A 14,553-nucleotide genomic window follows, 5' to 3' on the forward strand; every position below is an offset into this window, starting at 1 on the left:
ATCTATTTCATTAATAATTTTTATTGATTACTTATGTTGGAAATATTAAATAAAATACATTAGTATTCATTTCACCTGTTTCTTTTTACGGGACCACAGGTGTCAGCCGCCATGACTGTCCTTCTTTATACTTTTTTAATGCGGTGACTAGAAAATTTTAAAAGACAGAAGCGGTTCACAATGTATTTCTATTGGACAACTATACATATTTTAAGAGACACACAAGAATTCTCACAATAAAGGGGCATTTAGCTGTGACAGAATCTGGTCAAAGGCTGATTACCTTTGCATTTGTCTGCTGGATTGGGAGCCAGGGGATTTCCAAAAAATCCGTCTTTGCACCGGTCACAGTAGAAGCCAGCAGTGTTATAGATGCACTTCAGGCATTCTCCTGTCAAGCGATTGCAATTTCCAACTGCGTTGGGATCGATGTTGTCATTGCACTGGCACAGGCGGCAAAGTCTCACAGGGCCGTTTCTACCCAGGGGGTCTCCAAAGTAGCCATCATCACAGAGCTCACATCTCTTACCTGGGGATGAGACAATCTGATGTTATGAAAGAAAGGCCTTAGACATTTTTGGTGCTAGATTACCACTGGCTACAGGTAATCTAGTGTGATCATCACATGAGAGAAGACATGGTGCAGTGGAGGGCAGAGGACCTGGGCTGCAGCCCCGGCACGGGGCCAGACCACCAGAGTGATCTTGAGCACATCTCTATTTCCTCACTAGAAAGGAAGGACTTGGTCTGCCTACTTCACTTCAATTGTTGTGACAATCAACCCAAATCATGTATTAAAAGTGCTCGGTAAATGAGTCAAGCCCAAGGTTTATAAACCTCTCCAGTCTCAAAGGATGGCATATTCGTATATGTTGTTTTGGCAGATGATATTAAAAGAGATGAAGTGCCACTCTTGACACTGTAAGTTTCCCACACAACAGGGTGAGCAGAACCATTCTCTTAAAATGTAAGAGGCATGTGCTAATCCTTGTTCATCAGTATCAATTGGTACAGAATCAGGGCATGTTAGAAGAGAACTTAGAAATCATCAGTTGCTGACTGCTTAAAACATCATTCTCAGTAAACTATCGCAAGGACAAAAAACCAAACACCGCATGTTCTCACTCATAGGTGGGAATTGAACAATGAGAACTCATGGATACAGGAAGGGGAACATCACACTCCAGGGACTGTTGTGGGGTTGGGGGATGGGGGAGGGATAGCATTAGGAGATATACCTAAAGCTAAATGACGAGTTAATGGGTGCAGGAAATCAACATGGCACATGGATACATATGTAACAAACCTGCACATTGTGCACATGTACCCTAAAACCTAAAGTATAATAATAAAAAAACACACACACACACACACACACACACACACACAAAATATTATAGTTCAGGGAACAGAGAGGATAAGTAATTTACCTGCAACCAAATAAGTGACAGGTAGAGAGGGAGAGCTAGAATCCAGAGCTCTTTCCACTGTACTAAACTCACTGCTCCTCATCCTCCCTTTTCCACTTTCCTACCATGATTAGTTCAAGTTGGGCTTGTGATTTTTTTTTTTTTTTTTTTTGAGACGGAGTCTCGCTCTGTCGCCAAGGCTGGAGTGCAGTGGCGCAATCTCAGCTCACTGCAAGCTCTGCCTCCCAGGTTCACGCCATTCTCCTGCCTCAGCCTCTCCGAGTAGCTGGGACTACAGGCGCCCGCCACCACGCCCGGCTAATTTTTTTTTTTGTATTTTTAGTAGAGACAGGGTTTCACCGTGGTCTCGATCCCCTGACCTCGTGATCCGCCTGCCTCGGCCTCCCAAAGTGCTAGGATTATAAGCGTGAGCCACCGCGCCCGGCCGGGCTTGTGATATTTTTGTAACCAGTAGGGCCTGAAATAGACTCAAATTTCTGGTCAATCTGAGGTTTATTAATTCATTCAACAAGTATTTTCTGAACATCTACTATATACCAGCACTGTTCTAGGTCATTAGGATGATGTGAACAAGGTGGACAAAGTCTCTGCTCTCACGAAGCGTATGCAGTGGTTGGTGAAGACCAATAGACAGACATACAAATAAACAAGATTACTTCAGATAGGGATAAGCATAAAAAATTTAAACAAAATAGAGCAGCATGGGGTGAAGGTGAGGGCTACTTTATATTGGTGGGTAGGGAAAGCCTCTGTAAGAAGGAGACATTGGGATAGCAATGGAAAGATAGAGAAGAGACCAGCCAGGATAATATCCAAGGGAAGAAAGTTTCAGACAAACAAGCCATGGAAGCAGTTCAAACCCATGTAGGAGCATGGAGGTCAGAGTAAAAGATTTGGTTTTAGTGTATCAAGAAGCTATTGGAGGGTTTAAAAGTGGTGTAATCTGAGGTACATTTTGAAAGGACCATTTTGGCTTTCATGTTGAGATTGGATCCATTGTAGGGGAGCAGGTGAAGCAGGGAGAACAATTAGGCAATCCCAGGTGAGAGATAACAGAGGTTTGAATCAGGTTGGTGATAGTGGAAGTGGTGAGAAGTGGTCAGATCTGAGATAACATCAGTAAGATTTGCTGACTGTTTCCAGGACTTGAAAGGAAGATGAATCAAGTATAAGCCCTAAGGTTTCAGCTTGAGCAACTAGGCTAATGGCAGCATATTTACTAAGATGAACAAGACTGGAGGAGAAACAAAGGGTTGAAGAAAAAGGGAGGAAATCAAATATTTAACTTGGATTTGTATAAATTTGAGTTCCTTTGGCTATGTGAATCAAAATCACAGCAGAAAATGGCTGACACAATCAAATCAGCACGGAGTGTAGGGAAACTGCGAGAAGAGTGTAGCACTTGAGACAGGCTCTGTACCCTGGGCCTCAGGTGGTGGGTGGGGCAGCTAGCAGAATCTAAAGGTAAAAAGAGCTGTTTGGAGAAGGCCTCCCAGGAGCTGATTTGGCTCATCAATGATGGATTTGAGGACATCAATCCAGAGAACCCCACAGAGAAGGGGCCATGGGATAAATACTCTGTCCTCACCCTCCTCCTTCTCTGTGAGCTCCCGTATGTGCTTTCTGCTGTCTGAATGCAAATGGAGCCTGACATTTGATGCAGTGCATGCAGGTCTCAGTCAGGGTGGAGAAAGGTGAACAGGGATGTGGAAAGGCAAGCAGAAGGCTTCTAGTCCACCATCCAAGTGGAAATGGCAAGTAGGTAGCTCAGGAGAGGTGTCAGGGCTGGAAATACAAACTTAGCTATCATAGATATAGAAAGGCTTTTGAAGCCTCAAGACAAGATTTGATCACCTAAAGAGGAGACGGTAGATCAAGGTGACATGAAAGCCCTTGGTTGAGAGATGGAGACAATCAGGTGATACCCAAAAGAGAAACGGAAGGAAACAAGGAGAGTGAGCCAGCCTCAGCTTCCTATTAGGAAAACCATAACCACTGAAACTGAACCAAACACAAAGATCCAAAACAATCTCGAAGCCCATTTCCCCTAGGTCTTTTTATAGAAGGGAACACTGAAAGCAGATGAAGCGAGCAGACTTACCAGTGGTGCCAGTAGGACAGTTGGTGCACACCACCTCCTTTGTCTTGGGGACAACAGCACAACTTGAACCTCCAGGACACGGACAGGGTTGGCAATCGGAGGAGGTGCCCGCAGTTGAATCTCCATAGTACCCATCACTGCACTTCTCACAGTGTGGGCCAGCCGTATTGTCTCTGCAGTTACAAACACCTATTTGGAAGGCAGGTGTGAGAAAACAGGCAAGTGTACAAGTATATAAGACAATGAGCACTTTCTTCACAATTGCTAAAGAGAAGTTAGGTCTAATAGCTGCCAAAGATCATCTCACCTGTCTCAGGATCACAGGTCTCGCTGTGTCCATTGCAGGCGCAAAGCACACATGGACTGTATGGTCCAAGATTAGGAGTTTCTCTTCTGTAACCTGAGAGGCACATCTCACAAAACTGCCCTCCATATCCCACAGGACAGGTGCAGGACTCTACCCAAGTTGCAGGGACTCCAGGCCCAGGACGAGCACTTGCCAGGGTGACATCATCCAAATATCCAGCACCTGTGTATAGTGAGGAAAAGAAAATCACCAAATGGCTTGTTTTCCAAACCTTGTGTAAAGTCAGTAACACTAAAAAGTAACTAGACCCCAAATTCCAGAGAAAATCAGCCATTAGCTTAACTGGGCTCTGATACACTATAGATATCCACGTCTACCCTCTGGAGAAGAGAACTAGAAAACAGCATTTAGAACAATCATGTGGTACTGAGTGCTAAGTATCTGGAGTGGTGGTATAGCAAATTTTTATTTATTAATTTATTTGTTTGTTTATATATATATTTATTTATTGAGATGGAGTCTCACTCCGTCTCCCAGGATGGAGTGCAGTGGTGCGATCTCGACTCACTGCAGCCTCCACCTCCTGGGTTCAAGCAATTTTCCTGCCTCAGCCTCCCCGAGCAGCTGGGATTACAGGCACGTGCCACCATGCCTGGCTAATTTTTGTATTTTTTTTTTTGAAGAGACAGGGTTTCACCATGTTGGCCAGGCTGCTCTCGAACTCCTGACCTTAGGTGATCAGCCCACCTTGGCCTCCCAAAGTGCTGGGATTACAGGCTTGAGCCACCATGCCCAGCCCAAACTTATTTTTTTTAAAACACACACATGTACCCCTAGATTTGCTGAATTTTACAGTCCCCATCAATGTGAAAAATTAAAAGCATTAGACAATCATTTGGAGTGAGAAGAGATATGAACAAGAGTGTGGGGGGAAAGGAAGAGTTTATGTCTACAGCCATTAAGGAGTGTTTTCATTCTTTTGCTACAAAAGCAGGCACTACAGAGTTCAAGGATAAGACAGAAGGGGAAGAACCTGTCAACAGGTAATACTCAGGTGATATAATTTCTGCCCTCTGTAAAACAGCCAAAAAACCTCCCAAAAAACAAAAAACAAAAACTCTCAAGTAAAGTTCTAATACTCAGGGTTACTTCTTACAAGTATACAATTACTCCAAAGCCCAGTGCTTTTCCATTTCTATAAGAAATCAGAGGAAACCTTATATTGCCTTAGACCAATGGTTCATCCAATCCAGTGGTGCCCCGATACAAGCATCAATAGGAACATTTTATCAGAGAGGTATAGGCCTCAGTAACATCATCATATTTCCCTGTAATCTCCATTCCACTCTAGTGTTTTGCAGTCTTATGCTTACAGCATATTTTTCATGTTATAAAATAGCATTTGCTGTTTATAAAATTCATTTGAAAATTAACCACCTAAGGCTAAAGGACACCTCCATTACTGCCCTAAATATACTACTTTAGTATGTTTACAGGTTTATCTTGCCTAGTTAGGTCATGAGATATGGCTTTATTGGTTACTGTGCTTCCAATTCTAAACATCCTTAAATCTCCCCATTCTAAAAATACTCTTTCTTCAATCTTGTTCCTACTCCCAAATTATAGTCCATGTCTTTTCCTTATAGCCAAACTTCTTAACAGAACATTCTTTATTTTACTTACTCAACTTCAAATTACTTCTTAAAGCACTGTGATCTTTCAGTTTCAACACCACCTCCCAATCTTTTTTTTTTTTGAGATAGATCCACTCTGTAAACTCAGGCTGGTGTGCAACGGCATGATCACAGCTCACTGCGAGCTCGACCTCTTGGGCTCACGCATCCTCCTGCCCTCAGCCTCCGAGGTAGATAAGACCACAGGTGTGTGCCACCATGCCCAGCTAATTTTTTTGATTTATATAGAGAGAATCTTGCTATGTTGCCCAGGCTGGTCTTGAACACCTAGCCTCAAGCAATCCTCCTGCCTCAGCCTCCCAAAGTGCTGGAATTACAGGCATGAGTCACCACGCCTGGACAGTTTTAACACTTCTTAAAAACAAAAACTCAGCAATGATTAAGGAATCACCAATCCAAAACCCAATGATGCTAGATTCCTAAACTTGTTAATTGTTTCTCTTTCCTAAAATTCTTTTTCTCCCTTGGGTCTTATTTATTTATTTTACTTTTTTTGAGACAGGGTCACACTCCATTGTCCAGGCTGGAGTGCAGTGGCACAATTACCGCTCACTGCAGCCTTGACCTCCTGAGTGCACGTGATCCTCTCACCTCAGCCTCCCGAGAAGCTGGGACTACAGGCATGCACCACCATACTCTGCTAATTTTTGTACTTTTTAGTAGAGATGGGGTTTCGCCATGTTGCCCTCGGGTCTTAGAGCATGGACTTAACTGTTTCCAAGATTCCATCCTCCTTTCCCATCTATATTTTCTGTCATATTTCCAAGTTTAAAAATTATTGCCCATATGTTGACAACCTTCTAAATCTGGATCGCTAGTCCTAATCTCTTCCTAAGCCCCACATTCATATTTCTAACTACTTACAAGCCATTTTTATCTGGATATTCATGCAGGCATTTCAAAAATCAACACATCTAAGCTGCAGATGCCTCTCCCAATACCACATCATCACTAACTCCACCTCCCCAAACAGCTGTACCTTGCTAGAGAAAAAGGTCCTTGTTTAAAACATTTTTTTAAGAAAAAAATTTTGGCCGGGTGCAGGGGCTCATGCCTGTAATCCCAGCACTTTGGGAGGCCAAGGCGGGGGGATCACCTGAGGTCAGGAGTTTGAGATCAGCTTGGCCAATATGGTGAAACCACATCTCTACTAAAAATACAAAAATTAGCTGGGTGTGGTGGGGCATGCCTATAATCCCAGCTACTTGGGAGGCTGAGCAGGAGAATCGCTTGAACCAGGAGGTGGAGGTTGCAGTGAGCCAAGATCATGCTATTGTACCACAGCCTGGGTAACAGAGCAAGACTCCGTCTCAAAAAAAAAAATTTTAAGTTTTAAACTCTTGTTCACCTAAAATTATAACAAAATCATTAAATAATTTATGACTTTTAATAATTTAACCAATGGCTCAAATTATAAATTATAATTACACAACAGTAAATAAAAAGAAATGAAGATGAGGCAACTTGAGCCAGTAGAATTATAATCAGATTTTTTTTTTTTTTTTCTGAGACAGATTCTCATTCTGTCGCCCAGGCTGGAATGCAGTGGCATGAGCTCAGCTCACTGCAACCACTGCCTCCTGGGTTTAAGCGATTCTTATCCCTCAGCCACCCAAGTAGCTGGGATTACAGGCTTTCGCCACCCCACCTGGCTAGTTTTTGTATTTTTAATAGAGACGGGGTTTCACCATGTTGGCCAGGCTTGTCTCAAACTCCTGACCTCAAGTGATCTGCTCACCTCAGCCTCCCAAAGTGCTGGGATTACAGGTGTAAGCAACTGCGCCTAGCCTATAATTAGGTTTTTTAGAAAATCTATTTATATACAATGTAACCTCAACTGACCTACCGATCAATTGAGTAATCAATTAGTAAATAGTACTATTTACTAATTTTACCAAATTTTTTCCAGGTCCTTGAAAGCAGTTAAAAAATGCATTGTCTTTATATATAATTCATGTATAATGTGGTTGTTATATACTTCTCAGTGTTATATTATTAGGAAAGAGAAACTTTTGCAGATCATGAATCTTTCTACCCAATCATCTTTTTAAACAACTCTCCTAAATTATATCATAACTTACTTCTCTCACTGTATGTCCCACGGATCTTGATAGAGGTCAAATTGTTTAGGAGCCTCTGAAATTCAAAAGGGGTAAGAGCAGGCCTCCAAGGGTAATCTGTTGCTTCATGGAGCCTGGAGAGAAAGAAAGGGCCACATTAAGCTCTGTAAGGGTAATTCTGGATGTTGGGGAAATATTTCTTATTCATTTATGCCCCAACAATGCAATGCTCTAACAATCAAATCAAATAAAAAATGAGACTATTGGTTTGACAGTACAATTGGAAAAGATAAAGGTAAAGAAAGGAAGGCTCCCTTTTACGAAATCACCACAATAACCGAGAAGGTTTTCTTTAAAATACATCTAGAGGCCAGTTACTTAAATAAAGACACCACTTTCACAATGTTCATCAAGTCTCATTTTACAAAGAAGGTATCTTACCTGAAGACATACTTCACAGTGGTCTCACTTGGATAGGAATTGCCTTGAGCGATCAAGGGTACAGATACTCTTAAGCCAGCTCCCTCAAGCACAAGGTCTTCTGCAGAGAGGCGAGTATCTCGCCTGTCCACTCGAAAGGAGAAGGAGAGGTTCTGACCATAACTCAACACCTGCTTGCCCAAGAACTTTGCTGGAATACAGACACAATGGTGGCAAGAATGTGAGACTGAGATTAAACAGAAGCACACAGCACGTCAGACTGCTTTCTAGCCTTACTTACCAGGAGCAATGAAGTACCGAGGAAAGTAGCTGTCTGAGATCACAGCGATATCTTGCCTCTCAGAGGACCACTCGAGAGATGCTTCAGAGCCATCTCTCTGTTCCACACGCCACCCATCCTCATCTGCAGGTACAGAAGGAAAACACAAGCACTTTACACTGTAAACATCCTGAATTCAGGTCCTCTATGTACCATAAAAATGTGTAAGACCACACCTTGTATACAGAAAGGCATCAATAAACCTTTTTGAATAAATGGATCCTACAACAGTACCTATATATGCTATACCACTCAAACTATATTTTACTTTATCGCTATCTATATAACATTTGTACTCACTATTCATTGAGATAAATTCTAAAGCCAAAATTACATTTTCATTAAATTAAAAGGCCAAACTACAAAAACTATGCATGCTAAATAATACAAAGTGTTGCCAACCATCAAAAAGCCTTCAAATAGTTACTGATTTTAATTTTAAAAATATTTTCAGTGTAGTCTCACAGTTCTAACAGGTTGGGGGATGAGGTCTAAATTACCAATCTGAAAGGTAGAGGAGATAGAATAAACACTGTAGCCAACAGCATTTGTACAGACAGAAGAATGCCCAAAGCAGAAGCAGGGTGTGCAACCCCGAGGATTAGATGATTCCAGATTAAAAAATCCAGGTTTGCATCTGAAAAAGATTAAGACACGATCAGTTACTTTTTTTCACTTGAAATACGGTAACAGAGAAAACACAATGCAGCTAGAGAAAGAATGCACTACCTTTCACAATTGAAGCCTTCGACATTGTCTTTGCAAACACATCTTCCTGTTTCAACATTACATTCATCTATGCTGCCAGAGGGATCACAAGAGCATGGCCTATTCAATGAAAAATGGATAAAACAATCAGAGAAGGGAGAAAAATTCCACTCTTAAAGTCAGCCCTTTGTTTTACATGTTAACAGATTTTTTTAAGACAGAGTCTCGCTCTGTCGCCCAGGCTGGAGTGCAGTGGCGCAATCTCGGCTCACTGCCAGCTCTGCCTCCTGGGTTCACGCCATTCTCCTGCCTCAGCCTCTCCGAGTAGCTGGGACTACAGGCGCCCGCCACCACGTCCGGCTAATTTTTTGTATTTTTAGTAGAGACGGGGCTTCACCGTGGTCTCGATCTCCTGACCTCGTGATCCTCCCGCCTCGGCCTCCCAAAGTGCTGGGATTACAAGCTTTTTTTTTTTTTTTTTTTTTTTTTTGAGACAGAGTCTCACACTGTCACCCAGGCTGGACTGCAGTGGCGCCATCTCAGCTCACTGCAACCTCTGCCTCCAGGGTTCAAGCAATTCTCCTGCCTCAGCCTCCCGAATAGCTGGGACTACAGGTACACGCCACCACACCCAGCTAATTTTTGTATTTTTAGTTGAGACAGGGTTTCACAATGTTGGCCAGGATGGTCTTGATTTCTTGACCTCGTGATCCACCTGCCTCGGCTTCCCAAAGTGCTGGGATTACAGGCGTGAGCCACAGGCGCCCAGCCAACAGATTTTTTAAAAAGAAATACACATAGAACAAAATGGACCCTAAAGTCATTTTTTTTGAGACCGAGTCTCGCTCTGTCACCCACGCTGGAGTGCAGTGGCACGATCTCGGCTCACTGCAAGCTCTGCCTCCCAGGTTCACACCATTCTCCTGCCTCAGCCTCCCGAGTAGCTGGGACTACTGCTGCCTGCCACCACGCCTGGCTAATTTTTTTTGTATTTTTAATAGAGACGGGGTTTCACCGTGGTCTTGATCTCCTGACCTCGTGATCCGGCCACCTTGGCCTCCCAAAGTGGGCGTGAGCCTAAAGTCATTTTTATATTTGGTTTCAGTTTAAGATAGTCATCCCATTAAAACTCTGCTTACTCTCTGTACAAGCCAAACCCCTTGCGGCTCACCATTACAGCTAGTCCTCAGTGTTGTTGACAATTATTACAGGAAAAATGTTTACCCTGCTGCCAATAAGCCACAAGATCTATTAATATGTGTTGACTATATATAGATTCTGCCCCCTTCTTCTGGCTTTGAAAATATTTTACCTGCATCCTGCTTCAGTGAGAGAATGGAATCCAGGCTGGCAACGGTCACATTTGTCCCCCATCACTCCCGGCTTACAGCTGCATCTGCCATAACTATCGCACTGTGTGCTCAGAGAGCCTAAAATGTAAAGTGCCTATTGTCAAACAAAAATTCGGCCAGTAAAGTATCGCAAGGACAAAAAACCAAACACCGCATGTTCTCACTCATAGGTGGGAATTGAATGAGAACACATGGACACAGGAAGGGGAACATCACACTCCGGGGACTGTTGTGGGGTGGGGAAAGCGGGGAGGGACAGCATTAGGAGATATACCTAACACTCAATGACGAGTTAATGGGTGCAGCACACCAACATGGCACATGGATACATATGTAACAAATCTGCACATTGTGCACATGTACCCTAAAACCTAAAGTATAATAAAAAAAAAATTTCGGCCAGATACGTAAGTAAAATCAATGTGTTAAAGAAAGATAACTGGTAATTAAAAGCAATGCCTGAGAACCAGTATGCAATCTCCTGATGGTCACAAAGATAATAAAAACCAAATTTTAAATCAGAACTTTCTCAAAATCATGCCCCTTTAAGCCATGGGATTTTAAGTTTCTAGACACATGCTAAGATGAAATTACTCATCAATGTTGAAAATCACTTTGTACCCAATGAAACACTGCACACAAGATCAGATACTTCTCTGTGGGCGATCACAGCCCCTTAAGGCCCATATCTAGAATTTAAGTATATATAGGCCTAAATGACAAAAATAAAGGTCAAACTCTTGAAGAATGGGCTAGACTAAGAATGCTGTGCATCTCTGTACACACACCAACATGCTAAGAATATTTCAGCACTCTAAGGAGATTAGACTAAACAAAATCATTAACAAGGAAGAACTCACAAAGCAGTTAACCTTTTACAGTCAAAGTTCAAATTGTCTCTAAGATCCTGTTGCTAATTATTTGCAGAACCATTACTCAGGCCACCACCCCCCTCTTACACACCAGAAACTCATCTGAAAGTTCAACTTGGTTAAAAAAGGTGGAGGCGTGGGGTAAAGACAGATCTTGACTCATTTCTGTGTTACAATAATGTACACACCTCCACACTTAGTTGTCCAAATGCCTTGGAAACAAAGCTTTCCTTTCTGGGGGTCCACGGAACTATCATTTTGTCTTTCAATCCATCTTCCTGTCACTTACCCACAGGACTACAGTGGCATGGAGAGCAGGCTTCATTGTTTCCAAGGCGGAAGAAGTTCTCCCGGCACCTCTCACAGTGGGCGCCATCTGTGTTATCCTGGCAATTGGTACAGTGGCCCCCATGGCCAGTGGAACGATAGAGTTCAGAGTCGAAGTAGCACTCCTGGGATCGACCATTGCAGTCACAGGCTGTCGGTCAAAGCACATGAGTTACATCAGATCTGGGTACCTTTAAGAAGAGCATTTTAAGACTTAAAATCAAACATAATTTCCCACATCTCTGAGACAGACAGATGGCGGTAGACTAAGAATGATTACCAGATGCACTGTTCATTAACAATAACAAGAAGTCCAGGTGCAGTGGCTCATGCCTATAATCCCAGCACTTTGGAAGGCTGAGGCAGGCAGATCACCTGAGGTCATGAGTTCGAGACCAGCCTGGCCAACATGGTGAAACCCCATCTCTACTAAAAATACAAAAAATTAGCTGGGTGTGGTAGCAGGTGCCTGTAATCCCAGCTACTCGGCAGGCTGAGGCAAGAGAATAGCTTGAGCCCAAGACGCAGAGGTTGCAGTGAGCTGAGATCACACCACTGGGTGCCAGCCTGGGCGACAAGAGCTAAAACTGTGTCTCAAAAACAAACAAACAAAAAACCAACAACAACAAAACCCAAGAGTATGTCAATAAAGGGTATATATAGCCAAATGATAAAGAAATGTTCCTCCCTCTAAAAAATAGCACCATCATAAGATACAAGGAATTCTTGTACTTAGAAAATAATCTGCTTCCAGGTAATTGTTCATATACAAGTAAAAGTCAAGTCAAATTACAATTCTCCTGAATCTTTAGCCTTTATTCTAGTATCAACTCCAAAAACGAAGTGCCATTTTATATGCAGGCTTCAATTTACCTTAACTTTTTAGGCCTCAGATGAGTCAAATACCTTAATACACTAACTTCCAAAGTGCCAGATTATTTATATATCTAGACTGGGGTAACCTTGAGACATATGGGTTAAAATTAGTGCCACGACAGATGAAAGCAGAATTAAAAAGAAATCTAGATCCTCCAGAAAAATCCATGTACAGGGAAGCCTCAACTCCAAATGGGTGATCTGTTAAGTAGCTATATTCCCTGCAGGGCACAACCATATTTCAAGACCAAGTATCTGTAGTCACAACAATTCCTTACTATATTTATAATAAAAAGATTTTTTTCTGAGCTATTGATTCTTCCCAAAATGTAGACAGTATCTTGAAGAGTAAATAAAAAGAAGTTTTATTTGGTTTCAAATCGAACAGGATGTTGTTTTAAAAAAATATTCGAATACATCTTTTTTGGAATACATTTTTCTTTTTTAATGCAGACTTCTTCTAACCAAAATCATGAACACATTTTGATTTGTTTGTTTTTTGGAGACAGGGTCTCACTCTGGAGTGCAGTGGTGTCACCATAACTCATTGCAGCCTCAAATTCCTGAGCTCAAGTGATCCTCCTCCTGCCTTAGCCTCCCAAGTAGCTGGGACTACAGGTGTGTGCCACTATACTCAGCTAATTTTTAAAAAAAATTTTGTAGAGACAAGGTCTTGCTCTGTTGCTCAGGCTAGTCTCAAACTCCCAGGCTCAAGTGATCCTCCTGCCTCATCCTGCCACGTAGCTGGGAGTACAGGCACATGCCACCATGCTTGGCTAATTATTTTATTTTTTATTTTTGCAGAGACAGGGTTTCACTATATTGCCCAGGTTGGTCCCAAATGAGTCTCCCACCTTGGCCTCCCAAAGTGCTGAGATTGCAAGTGTGAGCCACCATACCCAGCCCCTTTTGTTCTTTTTCTCTCTTCCTTATGATCAGTTATTTCATAGTACACTATTATAATTGAAAACTTTTTTAGAAACTTGAGTTATTGCCACCAAAAATTAGAGTTTTGTTAAGTTAGTTTTAAAGTGCCCTTTTCCTTCCTTCATTAGCTATTTCTCTTCCCTCAAGACGCCCTAGCTTATCCCTCAATCCACCAAGCCCAACCCACCTGAAGATCTGATGTTCTGAGACGGTGAAGCAGAATAACACCACTGTCCATACTGTCCCAACCTACAGCCAAAGCAAATGCCATGGCTCCCTCCTTGAGAGAAGGTAGTTCTCTTTCCTAGCCCTAGCATCCTGACAATTAATGTAGTATTGTCACAACATCCAGAAATGTCACTCTTTGAAGTGTCACAGTGCTGAAGGGACCAACGAGAAAAGCCAATTGACTTAGTTCCTCATCAAAGTCCTTTAGCTACAGTACTCAGTTCATTTGCTAGAGGTGAATTGGCAATGTTTGGTTCTTTAAGTAACTTCCTGGATAGACTCAAAATACGACATTATTAAGCAGAATGCTTTTCAAGCACACATGTCCATTTATTTAGATGCCACATATTAGGAGTATTTCATTCTTGTACCAGCCTTTATTGTATAGCTTCCAACACTGAATATTACAGTTCAGTAATGGAATTAAAGAAGGTCAACCAAGTGCTTACAAATGTTAGAGGAGGCTGTAAATTTTACTTGCAAATCTTAGGATTTGTTGAAAAGATGAATAAGAAAATCTCCTCTAGGCAGTTCTGTGGAAATAGTCATGAGTTAAGATAGTGGTCCCTTCTTGGAGTTTCTGCCAATAATTTTTTTGTTTGTTTGTTTTTGTTTTTTGAGACAGAGTCTCACTCTGTTGCCCAGGCTGCAGTGCAGTGGCGCAATCTTGACTCACTGCAACCTCCGCCTCCCGGGTTCAAGCAACTCTCCTGTCTCAGCTTCCCAAGTGAGTAGCTGTGATTACACGCGTGCACCACCACACCTGGCTAATTTTTGTATTTTTAGTAGAGACAGGTTTCACCATGTTGGCCAGGCTGGTATCCAACCCCACAGGCCTCCCAAAGTGCTGAGATTACAGGCGTGAGCCACCGTTCCCAGTTTCTGCCAATAATTTCTGCAAGTTAAGAGTA

The 14,553-nt window shown here is 42.3% G+C and overlaps 1 protein-coding gene across 1 annotated transcript in view; it reads right to left on the reverse strand.

Moving 5' to 3' along the window:
• The window catches only part of LAMC1 (laminin subunit gamma 1), a 124,992-nt gene that overhangs the window by 20,629 nt on the left and 89,810 nt on the right, over positions 1-14,553 (reverse strand). The window contains exons 5-14 of the mRNA XM_055234090.2: positions 11,574-11,762; positions 10,373-10,490; positions 9,082-9,180; positions 8,853-8,989; positions 8,314-8,436; positions 8,034-8,223; positions 7,614-7,726; positions 3,839-4,060; positions 3,532-3,720; positions 284-529 (exon numbers count right to left, since the gene is read on the reverse strand). Coding sequence (XP_055090065.1) covers positions 284-529; positions 3,532-3,720; positions 3,839-4,060; positions 7,614-7,726; positions 8,034-8,223; positions 8,314-8,436; positions 8,853-8,989; positions 9,082-9,180; positions 10,373-10,490; positions 11,574-11,762 — 1,626 coding nt within the window. The remainder of the gene's footprint in view (positions 1-283; positions 530-3,531; positions 3,721-3,838; positions 4,061-7,613; positions 7,727-8,033; positions 8,224-8,313; positions 8,437-8,852; positions 8,990-9,081; positions 9,181-10,372; positions 10,491-11,573; positions 11,763-14,553) is intronic.

This window comes from Symphalangus syndactylus, chromosome 19 (assembly GCF_028878055.3).
Source record: "Symphalangus syndactylus isolate Jambi chromosome 19, NHGRI_mSymSyn1-v2.1_pri, whole genome shotgun sequence".
In the NCBI taxonomy this organism is placed as follows: Eukaryota; Metazoa; Chordata; class Mammalia; order Primates; family Hylobatidae; genus Symphalangus; species Symphalangus syndactylus.